Source organism: Carya illinoinensis, chromosome 16 (assembly GCF_018687715.1).
Source record: "Carya illinoinensis cultivar Pawnee chromosome 16, C.illinoinensisPawnee_v1, whole genome shotgun sequence".
Lineage (NCBI taxonomy): Eukaryota > Viridiplantae > Streptophyta > Magnoliopsida > Fagales > Juglandaceae > Carya > Carya illinoinensis.
In genome coordinates, this window is record NC_056767.1 from 22799668 (window position 1) to 22825241 (window position 25574).

The window sequence follows — 25574 nt, forward strand, 5'->3', positions numbered from 1 at the left end:
ATTGTGGGTGAGAAGGAACTTGCGAGCAGTGAGATCAAGGTACTCTAAACCCACCTCCTCTAATGCTTGCCGCCAGATGATACAACATGACACCAGGATCCGCCTAACACAGTTTAATGTGAGGGAAGCCTAACGGATGCAATCAAGTGCCCAATACAACTCTCAGAAACGTGCCTATAAAGCCAGAAAGAGGAACATCCGCTTGCCTCGAGACATAGAAGTCCAATAGATATAACCATATAAAGGAAGGAAAAAAAAAAGACAAGGAAGAAAAGAAATTCCCACCGAACTAAGTTCGATAGGAATTAGCAGGGTAACTATGAGAGAATTTTCCCTCCCCCAGGCCTTTGAGACAGTGCCACGAAGAACCATGACTAGAGGCCCATTGTAGCCCATGCTTCACTTTATATACCAAGCCCATGAACTACACCAACGAGAGAGGCAATCCCTCACACGAGAGAGGCAATTGACAAGGGCAGATAGGACTCACCCATCCTGAAACCCCCAATGACACCTAGCACTCGAGAACTTGTGCTGACAGGTGGACAGGAAACATGGGAGGCCCTTGATCCCCTAATAGAGGGTATAGGGGAACACGGCGTAGATCATCTACTAGTAAGGCGCTACTCGGGGAGTCACACCACATTAATAGCGCTATCCTGCAGCCCCCCATGCCAGATTAATGATTCCACCTTAGGCTCCACTTAGCATTAAAAGAATCCTGACAAACTGTAGTAAGAATGACATGAACTCCCTAACAAAGAAGAAGAGATGTCCCCCCTGCAACCTCATATAAAAACTGACCTCGCAAGTACGAAGGACTATCTCAAAAGCTCTCGCACCTCACACAACTTAATAAGAAGATCAATTGAATTTGGCATCAAAGCCTCTCCAGACACCACCGAGCCTCCCTTACCCTTCTTTGTGTGCATGTATAAAAGCCCAGACTCGAGTTGTCAGAATCAAGTCCAAGACATACAAAATACAACGTTAACAGCTCTAATACAAGCTTTGGTTATTATAAATATTGTCAATTGAGAATATTTTGGTCTACAGAAGAATTTTGTAAAAATAAATTTAAAAAGTGGTATGGTTTAACGCAATATATCAAATTGTAAAGTACTTTTAAATTATATCAAATGTATCACCGACGACAAATTTAGATATGATGAGTGCCCGCTCCAAAAGGTTTAAAAGATATATTTTTTAGTTGTTTTAAAATTCTGTAGGGAGAAATGATATTTTTCTCCAGAAGTTTAGAAAAACTCCCTTAATGTCTATTTAAGATTTTTTTTGAAAAAAAATGTGAAAAAAATGTAGTTTTTGTTACAATCTAATTCCAAATGCTACAAACATATTGAACTTTTCTTATAAATCTTAAATTCTGGCTTCAAATATTTTTTGAAAAGTAAAAGTGTTTATATTAAAAAACTCATAGCTTTTCAATATTCTTCTTAGAGCTGTCTCCATGATTTTTCTTCGTTTTTTATATATTGTCTTTCCTATTTATGCTTTTTATCATTTTTTTGTTAAACTTCTTTTGATATATATATCTTTCTTTGTAATTACCGTTGATCATACAATCTTTTTTAAGAAGAAAACTATTATCTATCTTTAGTTGTTATAAATGTGCACCATATATCCTTATATCGACCAATATATTAATAAATTTATTGTATCTCAAATTATCTTTATAATATCTTTGTATTATAGATAGTACAATGCACATTTGAAATATATATATATATATATATAAACTAATCATTTCAATACTAATCCACCCCCAAAAATAAATTTATGGATTTTTCACTGCATATTAAATCATTTTAAAAATTAATTATTTTTTTAATTTCTATAGAAATACAGTACTTTTCCTAAAATGCTACAATTACAAATAGATTTTATAAAAATAAATTCACAGATTGATATAACTTAATATGATATGTTAAAATTATTTTATAAATAATAAAAATAATTATATTTTATAAATTATAAAAATAATTTTATAATTTAATACATTAATTTATAAAATTATTCCACAAAAGGTTAGAAATGAGAAAAAGACTTATGGCCGCATTTATTGGCTGGGTATACAAGGAGTGTTTTGGGCTTTGGCTTTGCTTCTCGTTGAGAGAACAGCATGAGGAAGCTGAATAGACAGCACGGCTGCTGAAAGCTGTCCCTCTTTAAGGACCAGTACGTTGGGTCCCCACAATGCACCGTGTGACGGACAGACAAACAGACAGACAGGCAGATGAGACTGGCCCACAATTGCCTTCTGGGCATAAGAAACCTTTGTCTAATGGGGTGGCCCTTGTCGTGCAGGTTTTGTCATCAAATTATCAAAACCCTATTCGCCCCATTTGGAGGAAATTTTGAGCTCAAACTTCGCTCACATATATGCTCACATATAGCATTTGTGATCATAAAGATGTTTGCTTAAATGTACTCAACTTTGAACATGAATTTTCAGTTTATTAATTGAAAAATGATATTTATAGTCGTAAATTATATAAGTGTCACGCAATCATTTTGAAAAAAATAAATAAATACGAAACTCACATGAAAAAATTTTAATTTTTTAATCGTAGACTCTACTTTTTTTCAAAACGATTACGAGTCGTTTGTGCATTCCACGACCGTATGTAATATTACTCTTATTAATTACTTGAATGTAATATTGTTGAGGGGTAAAGGTAGACAAGGTCGATTCTCGTGATTACATCCACAGTAAACTAAATCCAAGTCCATCGACCAATAAAACTAAGTGGTGATTAAATATATAAGAATACGTGAGAATACATAGTTACACAAACAATGCCTTAATCTTTTATAATGAATGTAATATTGTTGGGGGCTAAAGGTAGACAAGGTCAATTCTCGTGATTACATCCAAAGCAAACTAAATCCGAGCCCATCAACCAATAGAATTAAGTGGTGATGAAATATCTGAAAATACGTGAAAATACATGGTTACATAAACAATGTCTTAATCTTTGAAGCATTATCAACTAGCCATGCATACGTAATTACTAGTCGTGCACCCGCATGACGCGTAGCTAGTTGTGAAGTAATTTAAATGCGATGTTATTTTATGAATAATTTTATTTATCATCTTCACACACTCTACTTAGTTTAATTTTTTTTTCATTGTTCCTATAACAAATATGTGGTGTATAGATGATAAGTAAAACAACTCAATTAGTTTAATAATAATAAAATAAAATAAAAAATAATATTAAAATATATAAAATGTGTAGTGTGAAATTATGAGTAGCATCTCTCTTATTTTATCACTAAATATAATAAAATAAATATAAATGAAAGAACACAAATGGTTATATAAGAAGTTGAAACTACTCAAATTTTTTAAAATTTCAAATAATATAATATTTATTGTCTATTAAAACTTAAAATATTACCAAGTTTATGGATATTCTAACGTAAAAATATATGACATGGCTCATAAAATTCCTACTTCTAAAACTAAATATTTCATAGATTGCAGTTTTCCTACTCATACACACGCAGTGATTCATTTGCTTAGACGAAGTCTTGCATAAATCTCTCACATACTTCAAACCTTAATAGCTAGGAGAATTTGCACGAGTATATGGACAGATTGGAGAGCTCTTGATCTGCTCATGTCTACCAACATTGGTATTCCTGCTTCGAAAATCATATGTGCTATGAGTTGCAGTTTTCCTGCTCATAATTAGCTGCATTGAGGCTCATATGGATATGATGTTATGCAACAAATCAAAACTCATGTAAAGACATCCACAAGAACATGCTGTTTGTCTGTCTGACAAACATGGTTATTCTTGATTCAACTTTTACAAAAGAAGCTTTGGAATATGAGCATGGTTAAGGTTTTTTCCAGCCCATCCACTGTTCTCCTACAAAGCATCCTCAAGAAGTGGAAAAACATGTTTCATTTTGATCTTTTGCCCATCCAGATGTTTTTTCTTACCTTGGCAATGGCACCACTCTGAGCTGAAGCAATCTTATTAGCTTCTCTTGCCATGAAAACCGTCTGATCTTCCTTTTCTTCCTTTATGCTTTGAGCTCTGATCTGCACCTTCGCCTTGTGTTTTTGTTTATCTGATTTCTTCTCTAAACGATGCTTGTTATCATTCTCTTCCTCATCGTGCTTGAAAACAGCCAAGCAATGACTTGGGCCTGAGGAAGCATCAGAAGCCATTGAATCGTCACTATCATCATCTCGATTACCATCATCATCATCATCATCATCGCCATCATGATCCTCATGATCATGAGTACCGCTATCACCATCATCATCATCACCACCACCACCATAAATGGGGGAGCCAATATACATTGTCCACCCAGATTCACTGCTGTGACATTCTTCTGTACCTCCAAACATTTGGGAAGACTCCATTGTTGGAAGCAAGCAAGAAGAAAGAAACTTTAGTTTACTAACCAAAAATAAAACTGGGAACTAATAAATGGCAAACTGGGGATCGGCTGTTTTTAGATCCCTGAGAAACCACTGATACTTTTCTGAGCCAAACAGATTTCACCACAAAGAACAGATATACCCAATAATACTTTATGAAAGCTACATTGAAAGCAGAGTCTTTTCTTTGGCAGGATAAGTATTATATCAAAATAACACGTATTACAGACAGTAGAAAAAGGGGAAGCCAACATATATACCAAACAAGTTAATATAGAGTAATAAAAGAAAACGAAAGTCCATTTAATACAGCCAAGATAATTCTCACCACACCACCACCTGGAAATCTAAATAACCATAAATTCTCTGATTTTCACCGAGTAGAAGACAGCTAGAAGCTGTCAACATTGAAAGTGAAATGGACCTTTACGCAAGACAAAAAGACAAAAGTAGTGGGTTGTTTTCTATTTCTTTATGTTTTATATAGAAGATGCAAAATCAGCTTCAATTCACTCCTATCTGCATTGTTCATTTAATAAAAATGGGGGGAGCTTTAAATGAAATGACAGATTGGCTCAGTCTACAAAACTAGAGAGAATAAACGACCCATGTTTTTAAATAAGACACCAAGACCTCATTTACTACCTAATTAATTCAGCTTTCACATCTCTACTTAATTCGTAGTGAGAAAATGAGAGTAGGCCCTTTACCTGTGATATAATACAGAGAACCCAACTGGAGTTTAGGCATCTGAGAGCGACACGTCAAGTATCTGTCCGCTACAGCTCTTCTGTCGTCCAATTTGCTGGTGACTTTCCTGAGAAAGCAGGTAATGTCTTTTGTGCTGTTGGGGGTAAGAACAAGGATTTTCTTCCTAACTTGTTTATTTTGCTCTTTCATACGAGGAGAAATTGGCTTAAAACTGCTTGAAATCCGGCTTTCACACGTGGAGAAAGATCTTCCTTCCTTTTCCTTTTGATCTCTTGTATATTTTAACGTGTCCTATCTTATCTACATTTCCATACTTACCGTACTTAAGCTCAAGAATAAAGAAAATGATCCCTATGTTGACTTAGGCTAACCCATAACACTTAAAAAATGACCTCTAATGCTTTCCTACCCTTTTGCTTTCATATCTTATTTCTTAATACAATGTAAGCTAGAATACAGAAGAGGAGCCGAGGGGTTGCTTCCGTATCTTATTTTTACACTCTTTAGCCATGGTGTCTTTTATATATATATATATATATATATATATATATATATATATATTTTTTTTTTTTTTTTCTGTCTGATCAAGTAAGTCTATAAATAAATTAAATGTTACATGATACAAGATTTAATAGGATGAGAGTCTTCAACAATCATCTAAAAACAAACAAGTGCAACACTAATGAAATAAAAAATAAAAGAAAAAAAAGAAAAAAAGAGATCACGAGCCAAAAAATAGCTTACGCTCATTTTCCACTAAGGGGAAGTCACTTAAAGCGGTTTTAAAATAATCTGATAAACAGACTATCACACTACAACTAAAAGTCACAGTAAAACGAAGTGTGCTGTATCTTGTTTGTCTAGACTGACTGTAGGTGTCTTATTTATTACGGAAAAAGATGATCAGGATTTCCTACAATATTTTTACCTAAATACATTCTATAATTAAGAGAAAGATAGATAAAACATGTGAGACCCATTATATTTAGAGTAATGCTATTCATCATGAAAACTATTTATTATATTTCACTTGTGAAACTATTATTTAATGTCACGTCATGAGATAATGAGAGGATGCTGAAGAAAAAGATGATAAATAAATTTTTTCTTATATTTTAATATATTGTATTATGATACACATATTGTGTCTATCTCTGTTCAAATTGGAAAAGGTTGGCAAAAAAATATCAAGAAACCTCAATCCGAACTAAAGAGTTTCAAGTGAGAAAGAAACACATTAAGTAGATTTTCAGAACTGCTACAGGTACCCGCCGCTGGGTACCCGTTGCGAAATTGCTGACGTGGCTTACGTCAGCCGATATATTATTAAAAAAAAAAAAAGTAGAAATCGATTACGCCGTGGAAAACCCATTTCGAACCCAGAATCGGCTGCAACCCATTTCAGCTCCCAGAATCGTTTTAACCCAGTTGTGATCCTTCTGAACGTGACGGTAGAAACCCATTTCAACTCCCAAAATCGAGGCAGAAACATGAAATGAGAGAGGGAAACTAAAATCAGAAAGTATGCTTCTAAGATATAACTACATCCTGTTAAAACAAACTATACGAGGAAGACGTTGGCACGGAGCAAAAGACCAAAGTTCCATGCGGCTGGGCACTCACTCGTAGAAGACTTTGGCACAGAGCAGATCAGAGGCAACTAGCGACGAGCTGGGTTGCTCACGGCGTAGACCACTCGGCAGTCCAGGCTGTGCACTCATTCGCAGAAGACTTTGGCACAGAGCAGATCAGAGGCAACTAGCGACGAGTTGGGTTGCTCACGGTGTAGACCACTCGGCGTAGCTGGACTGTTGAAAATGGAGAGAGAGAGAGAGAGAGAGAGTAGACCGAGAGATAGAGAGAGTAACTGAAGCTTACGGAGCTGCGCATGGTTGAGGGTGGCAGACAGGGGTTGCCCATTTTTTGGTTGCTGAGAAATTTTTTTGGGGAAATAGAGAATTTTTTTAATCTAACAAATCGATTAGTTAGTTTATTGATTTTCCTCTCATTTTTGTTTTTCGCATGCATGAGGATCAGGAGCTCCTTGGTGCTCCTCATGGATGGTAACAACGCCACGCTTACTGTTCTGCATCGCAAGCTTCTTCTTCATCGTGCTAAAAACTCACAATTTACACAACAAAGAAAAAAAAAAGTACCAATGTGGGCTGGAGAGTTCTGGAATCGGAGGACTGGTGCTGCGCACCGTTTCGGAGAACTGGTGCTGTGCACCGTTTCATTAATGCCACCTGGACCCGTGTATGCGGCGTGCCCCCTTCGGCGTGTGCAAGAAACATTTTTTGTAAATTTTTATATTATTAAATTATTATATTCTCAAATCAGTATATAGAACGAACCATCAATATCTGTTAAATGATAAAATGTGATTTATAATATTCAAATTTTAAATTTTATTTTTCAAATCAAATTGTTGTTATTACGTGGATTTTTTATATAATATTAAATATTCAATAAATATTGTAAAACATTCTTTATATATTTATATCTTTCTTACCTAACTTCTATAGATCTTGATCCATTTCTTAGTATATTATAAGTACTCTACAATGATCCTGAAGTCGGATGGTATTTTCCTCTATTACGACAATGTCTAGGATCAAGTTCTCACACCTTAATACATCTCTCTCTCTCTCTCAAAGTTATAGTATTGCTGTCAGAATAAAATAGTACGAAATTTAATGCACGTGGGTTATATATATGCATGGGGCCTAGAAAGTCAATAAAGCAACGCCTATGAAGCTATACAAAGGGTAATATGTTAGATAGAGTTGTTTAAGTCGTCTATATATATATATTTTTTATAAAAATGAGTAAAATTTATCATTAAAAAATTAATATATTTTTATGTAAATTTAATATTTATTTATTTTTTGAAAAAAATATAAGAGACTTATTCAATATATTATGATAAGGACAATATTACGTCTGCAGCTAGAGGATCCTCATCAATTAACTAAATATCATATTTTTTTTTTTACTTTTTTTTTAAACATTTTTTTAAACTACTTAAAAAATTTTAAAAAAAAATAAAAAAATATAAATTTATTTAAAAACACTTCCTTAATTATTAAGTAAAAAAATTTAAAAAAATAAAATGAAATTCAGTAAAGAATTTCGGCAAAAACTTTTAGTGAGTAGCGTTTTCCATTATGATAAAATATCATTTGCCATAAATTTATGGTTGATTTCAATTGCACGTGTGTTTCCAAGGAGTAGTCATAAATATCATTAAAACAATTTTTTTTTTTTTTTTGGTCTTAAAATTTGTCATCTTTAAATAAATCTATATATTGACTGTCGATGTAATATATTTTAAGTATCTATTCATTTAAGTGACCGACATATGAATCCACTCAAAACAGATTCTGCATTGCTGATAAATTAGATTAGAACTAAAACTTGGGCCAAACATATCTTTCACCACAGCTGCCTAGAGAGGTTTGGAGTGAGCATAGAGCTAACTTGGCTGGTCTTCCAAAGTTTAGACATTATTAGAGTTTGGTGGACATGTTGTAAGTAGTATTTTGTACCCATGAAGTATTATTCTTTGATATAGTTACACTTCTGGGTTTGCGTTAGTATATTTTATATTTTGGGTGAATTTGAGTATGTTTTTAAAATGTTTAAAACTTAATTAAAAAATATTTGAAAAAAATGCAAATTGTACTGGCGAGCACAATCAGCGGTAAGAACTGGGCGGCATAGTAATACAACCCATTAGTGCAATTGAGAATGGTATAAAAAATAAAATTGAGAATCTTGATGGAGTACTCTGAAAATATAAGTAATACTGCTGTTTTAAGGTGCGCTGTCTAAAGAGTTTTAGGCATGTTTCTGGCTGTTCCCCGCTTACACGAATCCTTCCTACGACTTATTTTGGTATGATCAGACAGGGTGAGACCAATGTGTTGTTCTTGCTTCTTGTCTTGCATGCAATATTTATTGTGGGGATCACACCCTTCTGAATTTGCTAACTTTTCCGTGTTGTATATACATAAATGAGATGAGATGAAAATTAAAAATAAAATAAAATATTATTATAATATTATTATTATATATATATTATATTTATTTTAAAAATTAAAAAAGTTAGAATAATTTATTATATTTTATAAAAAAATATAATAATAATATGAAATGAGATAAATTGTCAAAACAATAGATGCCGTGATCCACGTGAGGAGTAAAAGGACAAACACTCCAAAGCTGGAGACAATAGACTGGTGTGATGTCTCCAAATTTTCACCTTGCACGCACGTACTTAGTTTTGTGTTAAAAATGTTTTTTTGTTTTTTTGCAAGATTCACGTGGGGATCATTAATTTAGAAGAGAGAAAAAGAACCCAAAAGAAAGAAGCCAATGTGTGGTGGTCAAATGATATATTTTATGCCATATATTTTGTATAGAAAGTAGAAACCTACACTACTAGATCATGGGTAGCTTATGAAAATATTACAACGACACGTACCAAATCCTACATTTTTTGTGGAGTAAATATACATTAATTAGGTTATTAATTCTGTTGAACTCAAGGTTTCAAGTTTCATGTGATTATAAATCTACACATGGATTTTGATGATAACAAATGAATTCAAAGAATAAAGAAGTCTCAAGCTCAAGTTGTCTACACAATGGAGTCAAGCACATCAAGGAAACAAGCATGAGCAAGAAGGGAACAAGTTCACATTAAAATTATAGAGTAATGTTGTAAATCTCTTCAAAATTCGAAATTAGGATTAATGCTCAAAATTAATATTTTATCATAAAGCATTAAAATACATTTTCCACATGTGCATGAATATTTTTGAAAATTAAATTTGAAAATTTTGAAAGATGATTGATTGTCATCTTTTGCATGTGCATGCCTTGATTAAAGGGTTGAACTTTGAAAATATTAAAGATGATTGATTGTCATCTTTCACATGTGCATGTTTTATTTGAATATTTTCAAAAGTGATTGATGCTTTTTTAGACTTATACAAAAAGTAAAAGATTAGGTTTGAATTTTTTGAAAATGAAAGTGTGCTCATTTTGTCATATGCCAAAAGTAAAAGATTAGGTTTGATTTTTTTTGAAAAAGTGAATGATGTTGTCTTTGACAATTGAGAAAGAAGAACCTTTTATTTGAATTCTTTGAAAAAGTGAATGATGTTGTCTTTGACAATTGAAAAAGAAGAACCTTTTATTTGAATTTTTTGAAAAAGTGAATGATGTTGTCTTTGACATGTGAATCTTTTTAAATTTGAATATGAAGTCTCATATGCCTATAAATAGATCATTTGAGAGCTTCACATTTACAACACCAAGAGCATACAACATTCATTCAAAGCTTTCATTCTCTCTTCTCTAAACATTGAGCCTTAATCCTTGTTCATTTTGAGAGATATAGCTTGCGCTGTATTGTTCTTATTTCACTCGTTGAGGAGTGTTTTCTGATAACCTACCCACTATCAGCTTTTGTATCAGAAAAATGGTGTGTATAACCCTTGTGTGTGTAGAAAGTATTCTACACGGGGAATAGTTGAATCACCACGTGTAAGGTGATTGCAAGTGTAGAGGGTGTTCTACACGGATCCTTTGTAGCGGTGTTGTTCAAAGGTGTAATAGGTTTCTATCTCCACCTGAAGGAGGTTGAATAGTGAATTTGGGAATCCTCAAGGGGTAGCTTGAGGCGAGGACGTAGGCAGTGGGGCCGAACCTCGTTAACATACTGAGTTTGCTTCTCTCTTACCCTTACTCTTTATATTTATTGTTATTTCATATTTTGTTTATATTTTATATTATATATTTGATTTATAATTGTTATTTTTTTTAATACAACTCAATTCACCCCCCCTCTTGTGTTAGTCATCTGGGCAACAAATTCTATTATATACAATCACTTTTACGTATTTATTGTACATTTTAGTGATGTGATTAACTGTTATATAAATAAAATAATACAATCAATCATATCAATAAAGGGAATAAAAAATACGTAAAAATAATTATATATAAAATTTTATTATATAAATTATATAAGAATAATAATTAAAAAAATAGATTTATAAATCCAATAATTGACATACTATCATGCAGATCGAATTTTGTCACATGATCAATTAACTCAAAAATGTACTTATACACAGACTTGTAAGTAGTAAATTTTTTTTAAATTTTATCATTGTTAGAGTTATGCTACATATAAATTAGTGTGTAAACACACGGATCGATCTTAGAGGATGGCATCCCAATCTTTGTTTTTACAAAGTAAAATGAAAGCTATAATCTGAACCAGGATGAGGCCACTATACTGTATATTGGCCTCGCAGAAGCACAAATCATCCAAATAAAGAAGATTGTTGTTGCAGGAGATTCACATGTGGTATTGCAAGCTGTGAATGAACCTGACAGTATATCAGACTGGACTATCCAAACTATAATTAGTGACATCAGGAATGTATTGCAATCATTTGAAAGTTGGCAAACCAAGAAAATTCATTGACATCTAAATAGATGCGTACATGCTATTACTCAATGGATCGATACTAATCACATTTATGGAAGAATACCTGTCGATTTCATCCCTCCATGTCTTCTTGATTTCCACAGCGGCAAAGATTCCCCATCCATGGTCTATGTATAAGCCTACTATGTTTGTATAATACGTTTCTATGACTCTATTTGATGTTTATTTCAATGAATGAATTTTGTTGAAAAATGAAAAAAAACACGCAGATCATGAATCACTTAATATGAGACTATAAAATAGTATTATCCACTTGTATTTGCCTAATAAGAGAGAAGAAAACAGTGCCGAATCAGCATACAAATAAAAAAATGATAAATTAATTGTAAAAGGTTGGCAAAAAAATTTGTGTATAGAACGAACCATTCACATCAGTTAAATGATAAAATCTAATTTATAAGATTTAAATTTTAAAATTTATTTTTTAAATCAAATTATTGTTACTGCATGGATTTTTTATATAATATTAAATACTAAACATTCTTTATATATTTATATCTTTCTTACCTAAGTTCTATAGATCTTGATCCATTTCTTAGTATATCATAAGTACTCTACAATGATCTTGAAGTCGAACGGTATTTTCCTCTATTACGACAATATCTAGGATCAAGTTCTCATACCTTAGTACATCTCCCTCTCTCTCTCTCTCTCTCTCTCTCTCAAAGTTATAGTATTGCTGTCAGAATAAAATAGTACGAAGTTTAATGCACGTGGGTTATATGCGGGGCTAGAAAGTCAATAAAGCAACGCCTATGAAGCTCTATAAAGGGTAATATGTTAGACAGAGTTGTATAAGTGATGTAAATGTTTTTTTTTTTTTTTTATATATATAAAAAAGGTGAAATTTATTATTAAAGAATTAATAATTAAAAAAATAGATTTATAAATCCAATAATTGACATACTAACATGCCGATCAAATTTTATCACATGATCAATTAACTCAAAAATGTACTTATACACCGACTTGTAAGTAGTAAAATTTTTTAAATTTTATCATTGTTAGAGTTATGCTACGTACAAATTAATATGTAAACACACATATCGATATCAGAGGATGGCATCCCAATCTTTATTTTTACAAAGTAAAATGACAGCCAAACCTAAACCAGGATGAGGCCACTATACTGTATATTGGCCTCGCAGAAGCACAAATCATCCAAATAAAAAAGATTGTTATTGCAGGAGATTCACATGTGGTATTGCAAGCTGTGAATGAACCTAACAGTATATCAGACTGGACTATCTAATGTATAATTAGCGACATCAGGAATGTATTGCAATCATTTGAAAGTTGGTAAACCAAGAAAATACATCGACATCTAAATCAATGTGCACATTCTATTACTCAATTGATCAATTCCAATCACATTTATGGAAGAATTCCTGTCGATTTCATCCCTCCATGTCTTCTTGATTTCCACAGCGGCAAAGATTCCCCACCCATGGTCTATGTATAATCCTAGTATGTTTGTATAATACGTTTCTATGACTCTATTTGATGTTTATTTCAATGAATGAATCTTGTTGAAAAATGAAAAAAACACGCAGATCATGAATCACTTAATATGAGACTATAAAATAGTATTAACCACTTGTATTTGGCTAAAAAGAGAGAAAAAAACAGGGCCGAATCAGCATACAAATAAAAAACTAATGCAATTTGGCAAGACTTTAGAGTTCCTCCAAGCTCGAATTGGCACAAGCCAGCCGTCGGATGCTATTAAGTCTAAACATTAGACTTTCTACCACACTTTAAAGCTTTATAAAATATGCTGCGATATTATATTGAGAAACAAGACAAAGATAACAAAAGTAACGTCAACAATTATCAGCTTGCACGCCCTCTTTTTTTCATAATATATATTTATATATTTTTTATTCTGGTCAAGGATATAATTAGGACATGTAAAGTACTATAATGGCTGAAATTCGCTTGTATTATTACTTGGATTTAGATGTTTTACCTAATCTCTATAGTTCTTGCCTAATCTCTAGAGTTTAAAATAAGAGATAGATGAATAATGCCATATACAATTTTAAAGTGTACAAGTTTCGTGTATTCTTTTTGAAAAGAAATGGCATCAATTTTTAAAAAAAATAATTTTTTCAACTGGATCCAGACTTATCCATTTTTTTTAAAGAAAATGTACAAGACTTATATATTTTAAAACTACAAATTTCATTTCTCACATAAAAATAATTAGATTTTATCGCCATAAATATAGAGTTTTGAAAATATAAAACATGAATTAATGCAAATGTTACGTACCAACGTATGGATTCGGATTGTATTGTTAAGGATGTCTGGGCTCCTACGTATTTGGAGTCTTGGATTGCACCTTCTATCCTTTTTAATATGGCTTTCTTAAAGGCCCCAAACAAATAAGACCCACTAGAATATTTAATCTCCCCTATCCAATATTGCCACGTCCCCACCCACCCCTCCATGGCAGCTCTATTGCTCTATATTTTCTCTTTTACACCGCAATTTTTCAGGGACTATGCCCTAGTAGTTAAGAGGATTGAATCCCAACCTTACCCCATGGCCCCTAACGACCAGTGGTTTCGACATTCAGCCCAAGGGCCACTGGCCTCGTTTTCTTCTTCCTCTCTTCTTCTTTTTTCTTTTCTTTAAAAAAAATTAAAAAACAAATTGAGAAAAACACAGCACCAATGGTGATGGTGGGAAGGGAAAGGAAAAGGCCGGAGGGTACGGACAAGAAACTCCCAAAGGTGGCATGTGAATTGGAGAAAAATCAAGTAGAGTAATACGTTATCATTGTGAAGGATTGGAAAAAAATAGGATTTACTATTAAAAAATAATTTTTTTGGCTACATGGAACTTATATTTGTTTGCGTTTTTTAAAAAATGTGTGAGAGTTGTACATTCTAAAACTATATAGGTCATTTTCCTATACATAAACTTTGCTATATTGGTCGTAATTACCATTACTGATCAAATATTCGAGATGATGAGGTATTGAGTCTTACTAAGTGTGAAATTATTATTTGTCCTAAAAATTTAAACTGATAGAAAGAGATAAATTTAATTATTTGTATTATATTCTTAACACTCATCCTTATCTATGGATTATACTCTTTCTAAATGAGTAGCACAATATATGAAATATTTAATTAAATGTGATAGAATATAGAATCAGGATTTGATCAACTCAAGACCTCTGCTTTGAAACTATATGAAATCATCACTTGTTCTAGAAGCTTAAACTGATGAAAATATTTAGATTTAATTATCTATATTATATTCTTAACAATAAGATACAATATGTTTAAACTCCAATCAAATTTGGTCAATAATTTCTATATAAAATAATATGGGCTAGCTAACAAACCCATGATCGATAGAGATTTGCAGGTGAAGGAATAAAATTTTACAATAATCCATATTTTTGGTGTCTTCTTCATTGTGTAGGAGAAAATGGGACTACATACCTGCACTGTTGCTGATAGAAAGACGCATGCACAAAACTACTGATCAAAAGCAATAAGCCAGAGACTTCAAGCTTGTTGTATCATGTCTATATATGTTAAATCAAAGACAAAGAGATGGGATTTGCAAGGAACAAGGGGCGATCATCTCCAGCCATGACAACAACTATCCTTGGCTCAACCTCTTCCTGAGTCCTCATTTGGGTGGTGGTTCCAGGCTTTTCTTTTGACGGCAAGGCTGCTGCAGGAGGCCGTGCGATCATGCGGCAACGAGAGCAAGCAAGGACGAGCACTGCAACGGCGATGACTAGGAAAACAAAGGCAATACCTAAGAAAAGGTATGGGACTGGAGAGTCTGAGGGCCATCTCAAGATCATGGCGTTGCTAGATACTGTTGGAGTACTTGGTGCTGTTGCGACGCCCATCCTAGCTAGCTTGGCTTCTTCCTTTATCTCCAATGAAATGGGGTTGCTCGATCTTCTCAGTACATTGATCTCATGCATATATATTGTAATTTTAGACAGAATTAAGATAAGTTTCCAGTTAATGGACTTGTGCAAATGTTCAAAAAGAGGATTGCATCCATTTCTCCCACCTTTAAGTGTTGTCGGGAATCAACTGAGTACCGTAGAAGAGAAATAAACGCACAAATATATGAAAAGTATTTAAAAATTCTCAATCAACATTAAATTATTAATAAATATTATAAGGTCTAGTTCATATATCTATCTGTCTTTCGTTTGAAATTCTCGAATTCAGATAAGGAACTGAGCATGTATTTTACTATATAATGAGATCATGTCAAATGGTAGAAGTGTTGTCGGAAATCTACTTATATGCTAAGTCATTCATGAGTAAGAGAGAAATAAACAATGAAAAATTATTAAATACTTGGTCTAAACGGGCTATAAGTATTTAAGATTTTCAAATAACATTAAAAATTGTTAACAAAATCTTATAAGATTTACTTTATACATCTACCTGTCTTTCGTTTGAGATTCTCGAATTCAAATAAAGAACTGAGCATGTATTTTACTATACGATGAGATGTCAAATCGTAGAAGTGGGTGGACTAATACATTTATTTTGCTTTGGAATAAGCATATATAGAATATATATGGGTAAACAAGGATCAAATTCGTAAATATTTGTGACCGACATATATATATATATATATATATATACACTCACACTGAAGTGGGGAAAGGAGGATGGAATATTGTGGTCTTTTTGTTAATGGGCCATTACCGAACAAACCCTTTCGGCCTATTCCGAATCCTATCTTTTATTGAATCCGATTTTATTTTCTGGAAAAGGAATCAAAGTTGATCGGATTATTATTCCTTATATGGATCAAACTTACTTTAAATGATTTATACTTACTATATGCAAGCTCTGATTATTCTATTTGAGAAAAAAGTAGAAAAATTTAGAACTTACGTGAAAAACTACTTTGTTTTATACGTGAGTCTTGAATACTCTAAAATTGTATATATCTAGTCTTGTTTTTTTTTTTTTTTTCTTGATTTTCTTCTTCACTCTACCTATTTGCATGAGTGAATGGGTGGGAACAATGAAAATAATGTAGTTATCGATTTGTTGAAGAACATGAGTACTTCCAATAAAAGAGAAGAAATTATATTTTTTGCCTCCAAAATAGGACATTTAATTTACAATTTTGGAATATCATATCATCAAGTTATTAAAAATTCTATAAGTTTTGACCGATAAAATGAATATGAATGGTTATATGTTACTAGGCCAATTTGGTTCTTGAACTGCACTCAGCTTAGTAGATGGACTGCAGTTCACTTTTAAACCTCTTCTACCGTCCAAAAAACCTAAGTGAACAGCTTTCATACCTGAATTTGATGAGTTTTGTTATATAGATGGATAAACAAAAGCTGATAACGCAACTTTATTTATTTATTTTTCCGTAACTCTCTCTTTACTGTCAACTTTATCACTCTCTTTGCCAACAAGCCATCATCTCTCTCTCTCTCTCTGACAAACCATCAACTCTCTCTCTCATTTTCTCTCTCACGTTTCTTTCTTCCAGCTATCACAAATCCTTTTTTTATCCCAAAATATCACTTAAGTTGGTGTGATGGGGGAAAAGCACTACCAGTGAACAGTCATGGGTCCCACCAATTTTTCAAATTTTTATAAATATATATAAACTCATTTTAACATCTAAACACACTTTAAACCCATCTTAGATGAATCCTACAAAACTCACTCTACTATCTCAACTTACTACTATTAATAAAAAAATTGAATTTAGCTCAGCTCGGTTCAACATCCAAACTCAGCCTAAATGTTCACATTAGAACATTATTTAGTAGTTTAATGATGTAATCTCAAAAGTAGGAGTTTAGATACCACACTACAAAAAAGACTATAGTTGGGGATGAAAAGTGTAATTTTCCCTAGATGTAAATATAAGGGTTTTCTTCCAATGGTAAACTTTATTAACCATATGTTTACATTATAAGGGTAGAAGGAAGAAATTGGTTGGAAAGTAATGTTTTATAAAAATTTTATTGCCAATAGAAGTGTAACTCGTTTGTTTTTGCAGATAAGATGAGATGAGATAAGTTGAGTTGAGTTCAGATAAAAGTTGAAAGTTAAATAAAATATTAATAGAATATATTTTTTAATATTATTTTTATTTTAGAATTTGAAAATGTTAAATTATTAATTTTATTTTGTATATAAATTTGAAAAAGTTGTAATGATTAGATGAGATAAGAATAGCTGTGAAAACAAATAAGAACAATACTTTTAAAAAATTATAGAATATAAGTCAAATTCGAGCTTAGCAGCGAATTATATTTTTATATTCACAAAAGCTCATTTGTTTTTCAAATTTGCTCACAAATTATTTAATTTTGATAAAAAATAGATTATTTATCTTATATATTATAATTTTATCTACATATTTTGACAAACACATCTTGGGATTTTGTAAATATCATTATATGATATTATAAATTTTAATCAACACACATAATATTAGAAACAATTTTCTCTCATTAGAAAATTGAAAAGAATAGTATAAACACAAATAAATATAAAGTTATTTAGATTAACGAGTTTATGCGAGTCTAGTTGAGTTTTATACTAGTTGATTTTTTTAATAATTAATTATTATTTTGTGTTTACAAATTGGTCAAAATTCAATTTTGACCAAATCCATCCCGAGCAGCCTGTCCAACAATTTTATATATTTTTAATTACTCTAATTTCCAAGGACCAACTTCTAATTCTCAAGTATGATAATTATATTATTGAACTCTCAAGTATATGTGGACATAGGCCTTTGTGGTAAACCATGCATATAAAATCTTTGTGCCTCATTTGTTTTTTGCATTTGGTATATTTATCAAATCATGGATGCACACCACAACCACTATAGAAAAGAATGGTCATGTGATTAACTATTTTCCATCCTTTTGTTAGTGTGTTATGGGCTAATAATTGATCTAAAAGTTTTGATTTAATTAAAAATAATTTTTAGGATCATAACATTTTCCTATGCTAATTTCAAGTCCAACATTTACAAAAGCTTACGCTACCAACACACACTAACCAAATGGTAGAACCTTATTCTTTTTTTGTGGCTTCAGCACTCATTTATCATTTTCAATGTCCGAAAACTATGCTCATATGTTAAATCATTATAATCCAACTTATAGGTTACTCCCCTCCGTACTCGAACTAATAATATTAGTTTGATCTAAAACTGCTGGATATTGATTTAGTTGAACCCTTGACTCTTAGGATCATACCAAAATGATACAGTGGAGATGAAAATAAAGCATGTGCCATATAAGAGGGAATAGTTCATTCTAGAAAATACTCATGAAACTGAAGTCTAGGGAACTTGTCCATAGCAAAAAAAAATATTAATTTTTACCTAGAATTGGGTAAACCCAAGATAAAATCCATTTAGATATCCCATGCAAGTGTATTGGAGATGGCTCGATACTTTAGGAGGCCAATAAGAGTTGGTCAGTGAATCTAGGCCACTAGGCTCTTGGCTTGCAGCCCTTTAAGAATTTGGCCTACCTCCAAAGGTCCAATTTGCACCCAATACTGGTGAGATAATTGCTTGAGAGTTCGTGAGATGTGAGCAAATACCATTTGAATTGAATATCAGATGACTCCCTTATCCCAGGTTTTGAATTTCGAATAGTAGATAAGCCCACTATCACCTAATAATAGATTTCTCAAGAGCATTATATATATATGGAGAACCAACATACACAAAAAACTAATTGATTCATTGGTATTAAAGGGATTCCCACATTGTGATATCTGACTTAGGCATCGGATGCATTCTTGCAGGTGACTGTACGTGAGTGGCGATGAAACACGTCCACAACAGTTGGCATCGTCTGTGAGATTTGCTTGTCCTACAACCAACGTGCTTTGCACATGCCCACTGCTACTTGATCACAAGCAACTAGAGACCAAGAGATATCATCGAGAGACATGGAGGAAAGGCTTGCAGAGATGGAGGAGGTAGTAAGGAAACTTATCGCCGAACTAGAGTCATTGCGAAAGGAGAATGAAGTCCTCAAGGCAAAAAATGCTCTGTTAGGAGAGGACACAATGCCTCATCAGGGAGAAAGAGTTAAGATGGAGGCAAACATTGATGGAGTAGGGAAACCCCCCAGGAGAATGAAGAGACAAAGAAGATGCACTACGATCTGTGTAGCTTGATGGATAAGTATGAGGAGATGGCAGAAAAAAAGGGAACATCTTCCTCAATTGATTAACTATTGTCCAACATCAATTTGTCGTTTTGTGCAGAAATAATGGCAATACTGTTGCCACCAAAATTTAAAGTCCTCTCTATAGACTTGTATGATGGCTCTACAGACCCTGTAGAGCATTTGGAGACTTTCAAAACCCACACGACACTCCATGGATTTTTTGGAGAAATCGCATGTCAAGCTTTCCCCTTGACCTTGAGGGGGATGGCACAAGGATGGTTCAGAACATTAGAGCTGGGTTCCATTGACAATTTTGATAAACTTGGTTGGCAATTTTTTACCCAATTGATGGTGGGTAGGAGGCTTAAAAGACGTGTTGTTTACTTATTAACGGTGAAGTAGAGGGAAGAAGAAAGTTTGAAAACATATATAGCCCATTTTAATAAAGAAAGGATGATGGCTGATGATCAGGATGAAAAGATCATGCTGGTGGCACTACTCGGGGGCATATGGCCGGCGAGTCCTTTCCTGGTCAAATTAGCTAGGAAAACCCCTTTCACATTACGAGAGTTTATGGACAAGACAGATGATTTTGTCAATGCAAAATATACATTGATTGCCCTAACTGCCTGATTGGAGGGAAAGGAAGAACACGTATCGAAGGGAAGTCAGAAGAGATCAACATAGAGGACTGAAGGCAAGAAGTGATCAACATGAACCAAGGCACGATGAGAGTGTAAGGCGGCACAACAACAATTATGTACACTATTCCAATGTACACAGCTGAGACAAAGCAAAAGAAACAAGGCATGATGATGATTAAGGGCGACATACCCAAAAGTACTGCACATGCCACAAGACAAATTGACATAGAACTAAAGATTGGCACTACTTAAAGCAAAAGATTGAAGGCATGAGGAATAGTAGCGAGTTGGAACAACTGGTCGCCCAGGACACCACTTCCTCATGGCATGCAAGCGACCAGAAACCAAAGCACAAACCTCGGCAAAGTGAGAGCCCAAGACGAAAGGGCTCACCAAATAGGGGAAGGACATCCCAAGAACCTCAGGACCAATGACCAAGGATAGCAATGGACCAAAAAGGCCCCAAGGGGGGGGGGGGAGATACACACAATAGCTAAAGGATACGCTGGAGGTTGCCCAACCTCTCCAGGGAGAAGTTTATAATGTGGAAAGACTTATCAAACAGCCCCAAGTGCTGGTCATCCCCACAATATCATTTGGTGACTAGGATTGCCGAGGAGTTGTTTACCTGCATGACGATGCACTGGTAGTAACAATGTTGGTGACAAATTACAACACAAAGAGGATACTGATTGATAACGGGAGTTCGGCAGACATCCTATTTTGGGATGCTTTTAACAAGATGGGAATAAGCGTAGATCAACTACGACCTGCACCAACCACATTAAAAAGGGTTTACTAGGGAAGTGGTGCATCCCATTAGGTCCATTTCATTGCTAGTATCTGTGGGCACGAACCCTCACTTCGCCACTACTATGATGGAGTTCTTGGTGGTAAGAACCTGGTCGACATGTAATGCGATTATTGGTTAGTCTATATTAAATGCTCTGAAGGAGATCACATCAACCCATGACTTGAAAATGAAATTCCCTACAAAAATGGGAGTTAGAGAGGTGCGTGGAAAGCATGTGCTTGAATAAAAATGCTATTTACAAGAGCCCAGACAAGGAGAAAGAGAGGTAAGAGTAGTATAGTTAGGAGAAAAGGTGGACGTGACTCCTCCTCCACCACCAGAAGTATTAAGGATTGAGGTAGAAATAAGGGATGAGGATACACTAAGGTAGGGAGAAGCAAGTGAACCCTTGGAACTTGTTACCTTCGATTTGGCTCATCAGGAGAGCTATGTGAAGATATGAACCAAGTTGGCAAAGGAAGAAAGGCAGCAACTGATTGACCTCCTCTTGAAATATAAGGATGTTTCCGTGTGAAGCCACAAGGACATGCCGGGAATAGGAGAAGATGTGATTGAGCACAAGCTGAACGTAGATCCAAAAGTAGGAACAATTAAATAGAAAAAAAGGAATTTTAGTACCAAGAAATACGAAGCAATCGCAGAAGAGGTAGAAAAATAGTTGGCAGCTAGGTTCATTAGAGAAACTCAGTACCCGGAGAAGTTATCAAATGTAGTGTTGGTGAAGAAGTCCAACGGGAAATAGCGAATGTGTGTGGACTTCATAGATCTTAACAAAACTTGCTCGAAGGACAACTTTCCCCTCCCGCAGATAGACTTGATAGTCAACGCAATGGTAATGCATAAAGTGCTGAGCCTTATGGACACCTATTCAGGGTATAGCCAAATCAAGATGAGTGAAGCTGACCAAGAGAAGACAACTTTCATAACTAACCGAAGACTATAATCCTACAAGGTAATGCCTTTCCGCTTGAAGAATGCTGGGACAACATAACAGAGATTAGTGAAAACAATTTTCAAACATCACATCGGTAGAAACATGGAAGTATATGTAGATGATCTGCTAAGAAAAAGTATGGAGTTTGGTCAGCATGTAAAGGACTTTAGAGAGACCTTCAAGGTCTTGCGGCGATATTGGATAAAGCTCAATTGGACCAAGTGTGCTTTCAGAGTATAGTCAAGCAAATTCTTGGGGTTTACGGTGTTAGAAAGAGGCATCGAAGTTGACTAACTCAAAAATGAGTAACACAAAGGCTATTCCAAGTGCAGGAGGATGTCGGAGTTAATTTTTTTTGGTTGATGGTTTGTTGGTTATTGTTGTTAGTTCTTTTTCGCTCAGTGGGTTGGTCTAATTGTTAAGGTTTTCTTCCATCATAAGTGAGGATTTGTTTTAATAAATGTGGGGAGAGGTCACTCTTGGACTTGTGGCCCTAACTCTTGAAAAAGAAAATCTCATTGGGGAAAGTTATTTAAAATCAAACTCATGTAAAAGGTAAAAATATTAACATAGAGGAAATCAAAGTGGTGATATGTGCAATGAGTGGAAGAGTGCAACAGAAATGAAAATGACACTAGTCATAGAATAGATTCATATTTTTAGATTTTTGAGTTTCGAAATGGAATGTAAAAGACTAATAAATTGAAAGTAACAATTAAGAAACCAATTAAGTAAAATAATCTTAATTAATCTGAAAATTAAATAATAAAACTAAAATTATTTAAGTCCTAATTAATCTTTAATCAATCTAAAATGCAATGAAACTAAGAGATTAATAAAACTAAGTCAAGAATTAAGCTAGATTAGAAAATAATTGACAAAAATACGAGTTGAAAATTGAAAAGCTCCAAAATCAAGATTCTGGAGTTCATATTTGTATTCAAATAATAAATTCTCGAAATCAATTCATAGCAATTGTAATTACTGTTAAATGAAAACTTAAAAGAGCAAGAAAAATAATGACATCAAACTTAAATATATTAAAAATAAAAGATTCAAAATCAAATGATTCTAAACTAAAAATCTAAAAAATACACTATAAAATTCGGATTAAAATTAAATAGAGATTAGAAAAAGAAAAGAATAAGCCAGATGAATAGAAATGAATATGAAAAACAATGGGGGAGGTCGGAGCAATTGCAGTTTGGACCCCTTTGAGTTCTTCAAACGGCGCTACTCTCTATTGCTTTGAACCCCAGACGTCAGGAATGAGAAAGGAAAAAAAAAAAAAACCCTCTTGTGTTACGTTTTTAAACCAAAAAGAAGAATCCTCATCTGTTGGGTCTTGCATTCCTCTCAATATTTTAGTTCTGCTGCGTACATATATGAGAGAAAACCAAAAAATAATTCCTATAGGTTCCCTGGTGTAGTGAATTTTCATAAAACCCAAAAGGCCTCCACTGACCTGTGCATCCAACTAAAAAGCAAGCCTTCTTTTTATGCTTCCATCAAAACCAAAAAGAATCGGGCCCGCGTGTCTAAATCTCAAAACCTTTCTTTAGGCCATGCTATCTTGCTTCAACTCCAAAGGAAAAAAAAAGGGCTCCAGCGTGTGTGAATTTCAATAGCTCAAAACTCTCCATTTCTTTTGGCCCATAATTGTATATAAATAAAATAAAATAAAATAAAATAAGAAGAATAGAATATATAAAAAAAATGTGTTGGTACATATACAAAAAAAATTGCTCAATTAAACATAAACCATGCTATTAACTAATTTAAATCCCAACTTAGATTTATGCCTCTTAGCCATTTTTCCATTTAAAACTAATAATAATGTAATGAAAAAATTAAAATATATTAGTTCTAGATGTGTAAAATATACAATAATCCAGCTCAATTAAACACCAACTAGTGTTTTGCTAATTCTTGAACAAAATAGTAAAAATTAATTGAGATGAATATTACACAAAGATTGAAATCCAAACATAAACAATCAAACACAATTCTAAATTTTCACAAAAGGTGATCCATGACTACTCAACCCCAGGAGCTATAGCTACCAAGACTGTTTCAACAATCTTTCACATAGAATTGAGGAAAATGTCTCATAACTCAAATGTGTGTGTAGTTACACAGTTGTGTATTCCTCATTACTAGTAATGATTTGTCCTATGATTTTTTAACGTTAAGATTAATCATTATTGATTCTAACTACCTCAAAGCCCAAGTGATTAGCAGTTTTCACACCAACTCTATTTAAAGGCTGAACACTCAACCTCCAAAGTTAGGGTTGCTATTCTAACAATTTACTTAGGAAAGTTTATTAAGCTACCTTTATCTTCTTCTTCTTCTTTTCTCGATTCTTTTCAAATCCATTTTTTTCTTTCATTCTTTTTTTTTTTTTTTAGCGTGGTTTGCTAGTCCTGCAATTTATTTCTCCTGTGTTAAATCAGTGGACAATAAATGATGAACACTATAGGTGTAAGCATGTGCAAAATGTTTTTCAAAATTTTCCCTTCATTCTATATAAATCTTACCAAGTCTCATCTCAATAAGTATGGCATCCTGGTGTTTCAAACCATATATCAACAAAATATAATGCATAAGAAATCATGCTCTATGCTCAGGTCTGAAAATAAATCTTCACAAAATAATTCTACTTAACCACTCCACCAAGATGCTTAAATTTCACAAAATGCTAGAAACAAAGTGTGTGTCAATTATTTGTGTATCAATGCACATTACATTAATGCAATTTTTTTTAAAAAAAAAAAAATCTATGCACACGCGCCACCCCCCAACTAGTTAGAGACATGGTCCTCAATGAATCGAATGAAAGAAAACAAAATGCACAAGAATAAATAAGCAACACAGACAACTAATTATGTGATATAAAATCAAGGCAAAACAATGAACAAATATAAAAGACAAAATGCATGTAAAGAAAGCCATATAAGGAAGAAAATAAATAAATCAAAATAAAAAAATTCCTCGGGGTCTTGCACAAATAAGATCTCTTTGTTTGAATCAAAGGCAATCGTAAATGGCTTTTAGACGTTGTCCATTGACAATAAACTATTGCCATTCTTCGGATTGACAATGTCTACCACCTCATGAGGATGAACCTCATTTACAATGTACGGCCCACTCTATTGGGATTTCAGCTTCCCGAGAAAATGATGTAGTCTAGAATTATAGATGAACACTTTCTGATCAAAAGCAAGATATTTGTCATGAATCTTCTTGTTATGCACGGTCTTCATTCACTCCTGCTTCATTCACTCATTTGTCAAGTGAGAATTGTCGTAGGCCTCCCTCCTTACTTCATCAAGCTCTGAAATCT

The 25574-nt window shown here is 33.4% G+C and overlaps 1 protein-coding gene across 1 annotated transcript; it reads right to left on the bottom strand.

Annotated features, from left to right (window-relative positions):
* Positions 1-15213: 15213 nt before the first annotated feature.
* Positions 15214-15540, bottom strand: LOC122298920 (protein GLUTAMINE DUMPER 2-like). The gene has a single exon (XM_043108764.1). It carries the CDS (start codon positions 15538-15540, stop codon positions 15214-15216), a length of 327 nt encoding a protein of 108 aa, XP_042964698.1.
* Positions 15541-25574: the final 10034 nt, after the last annotated feature.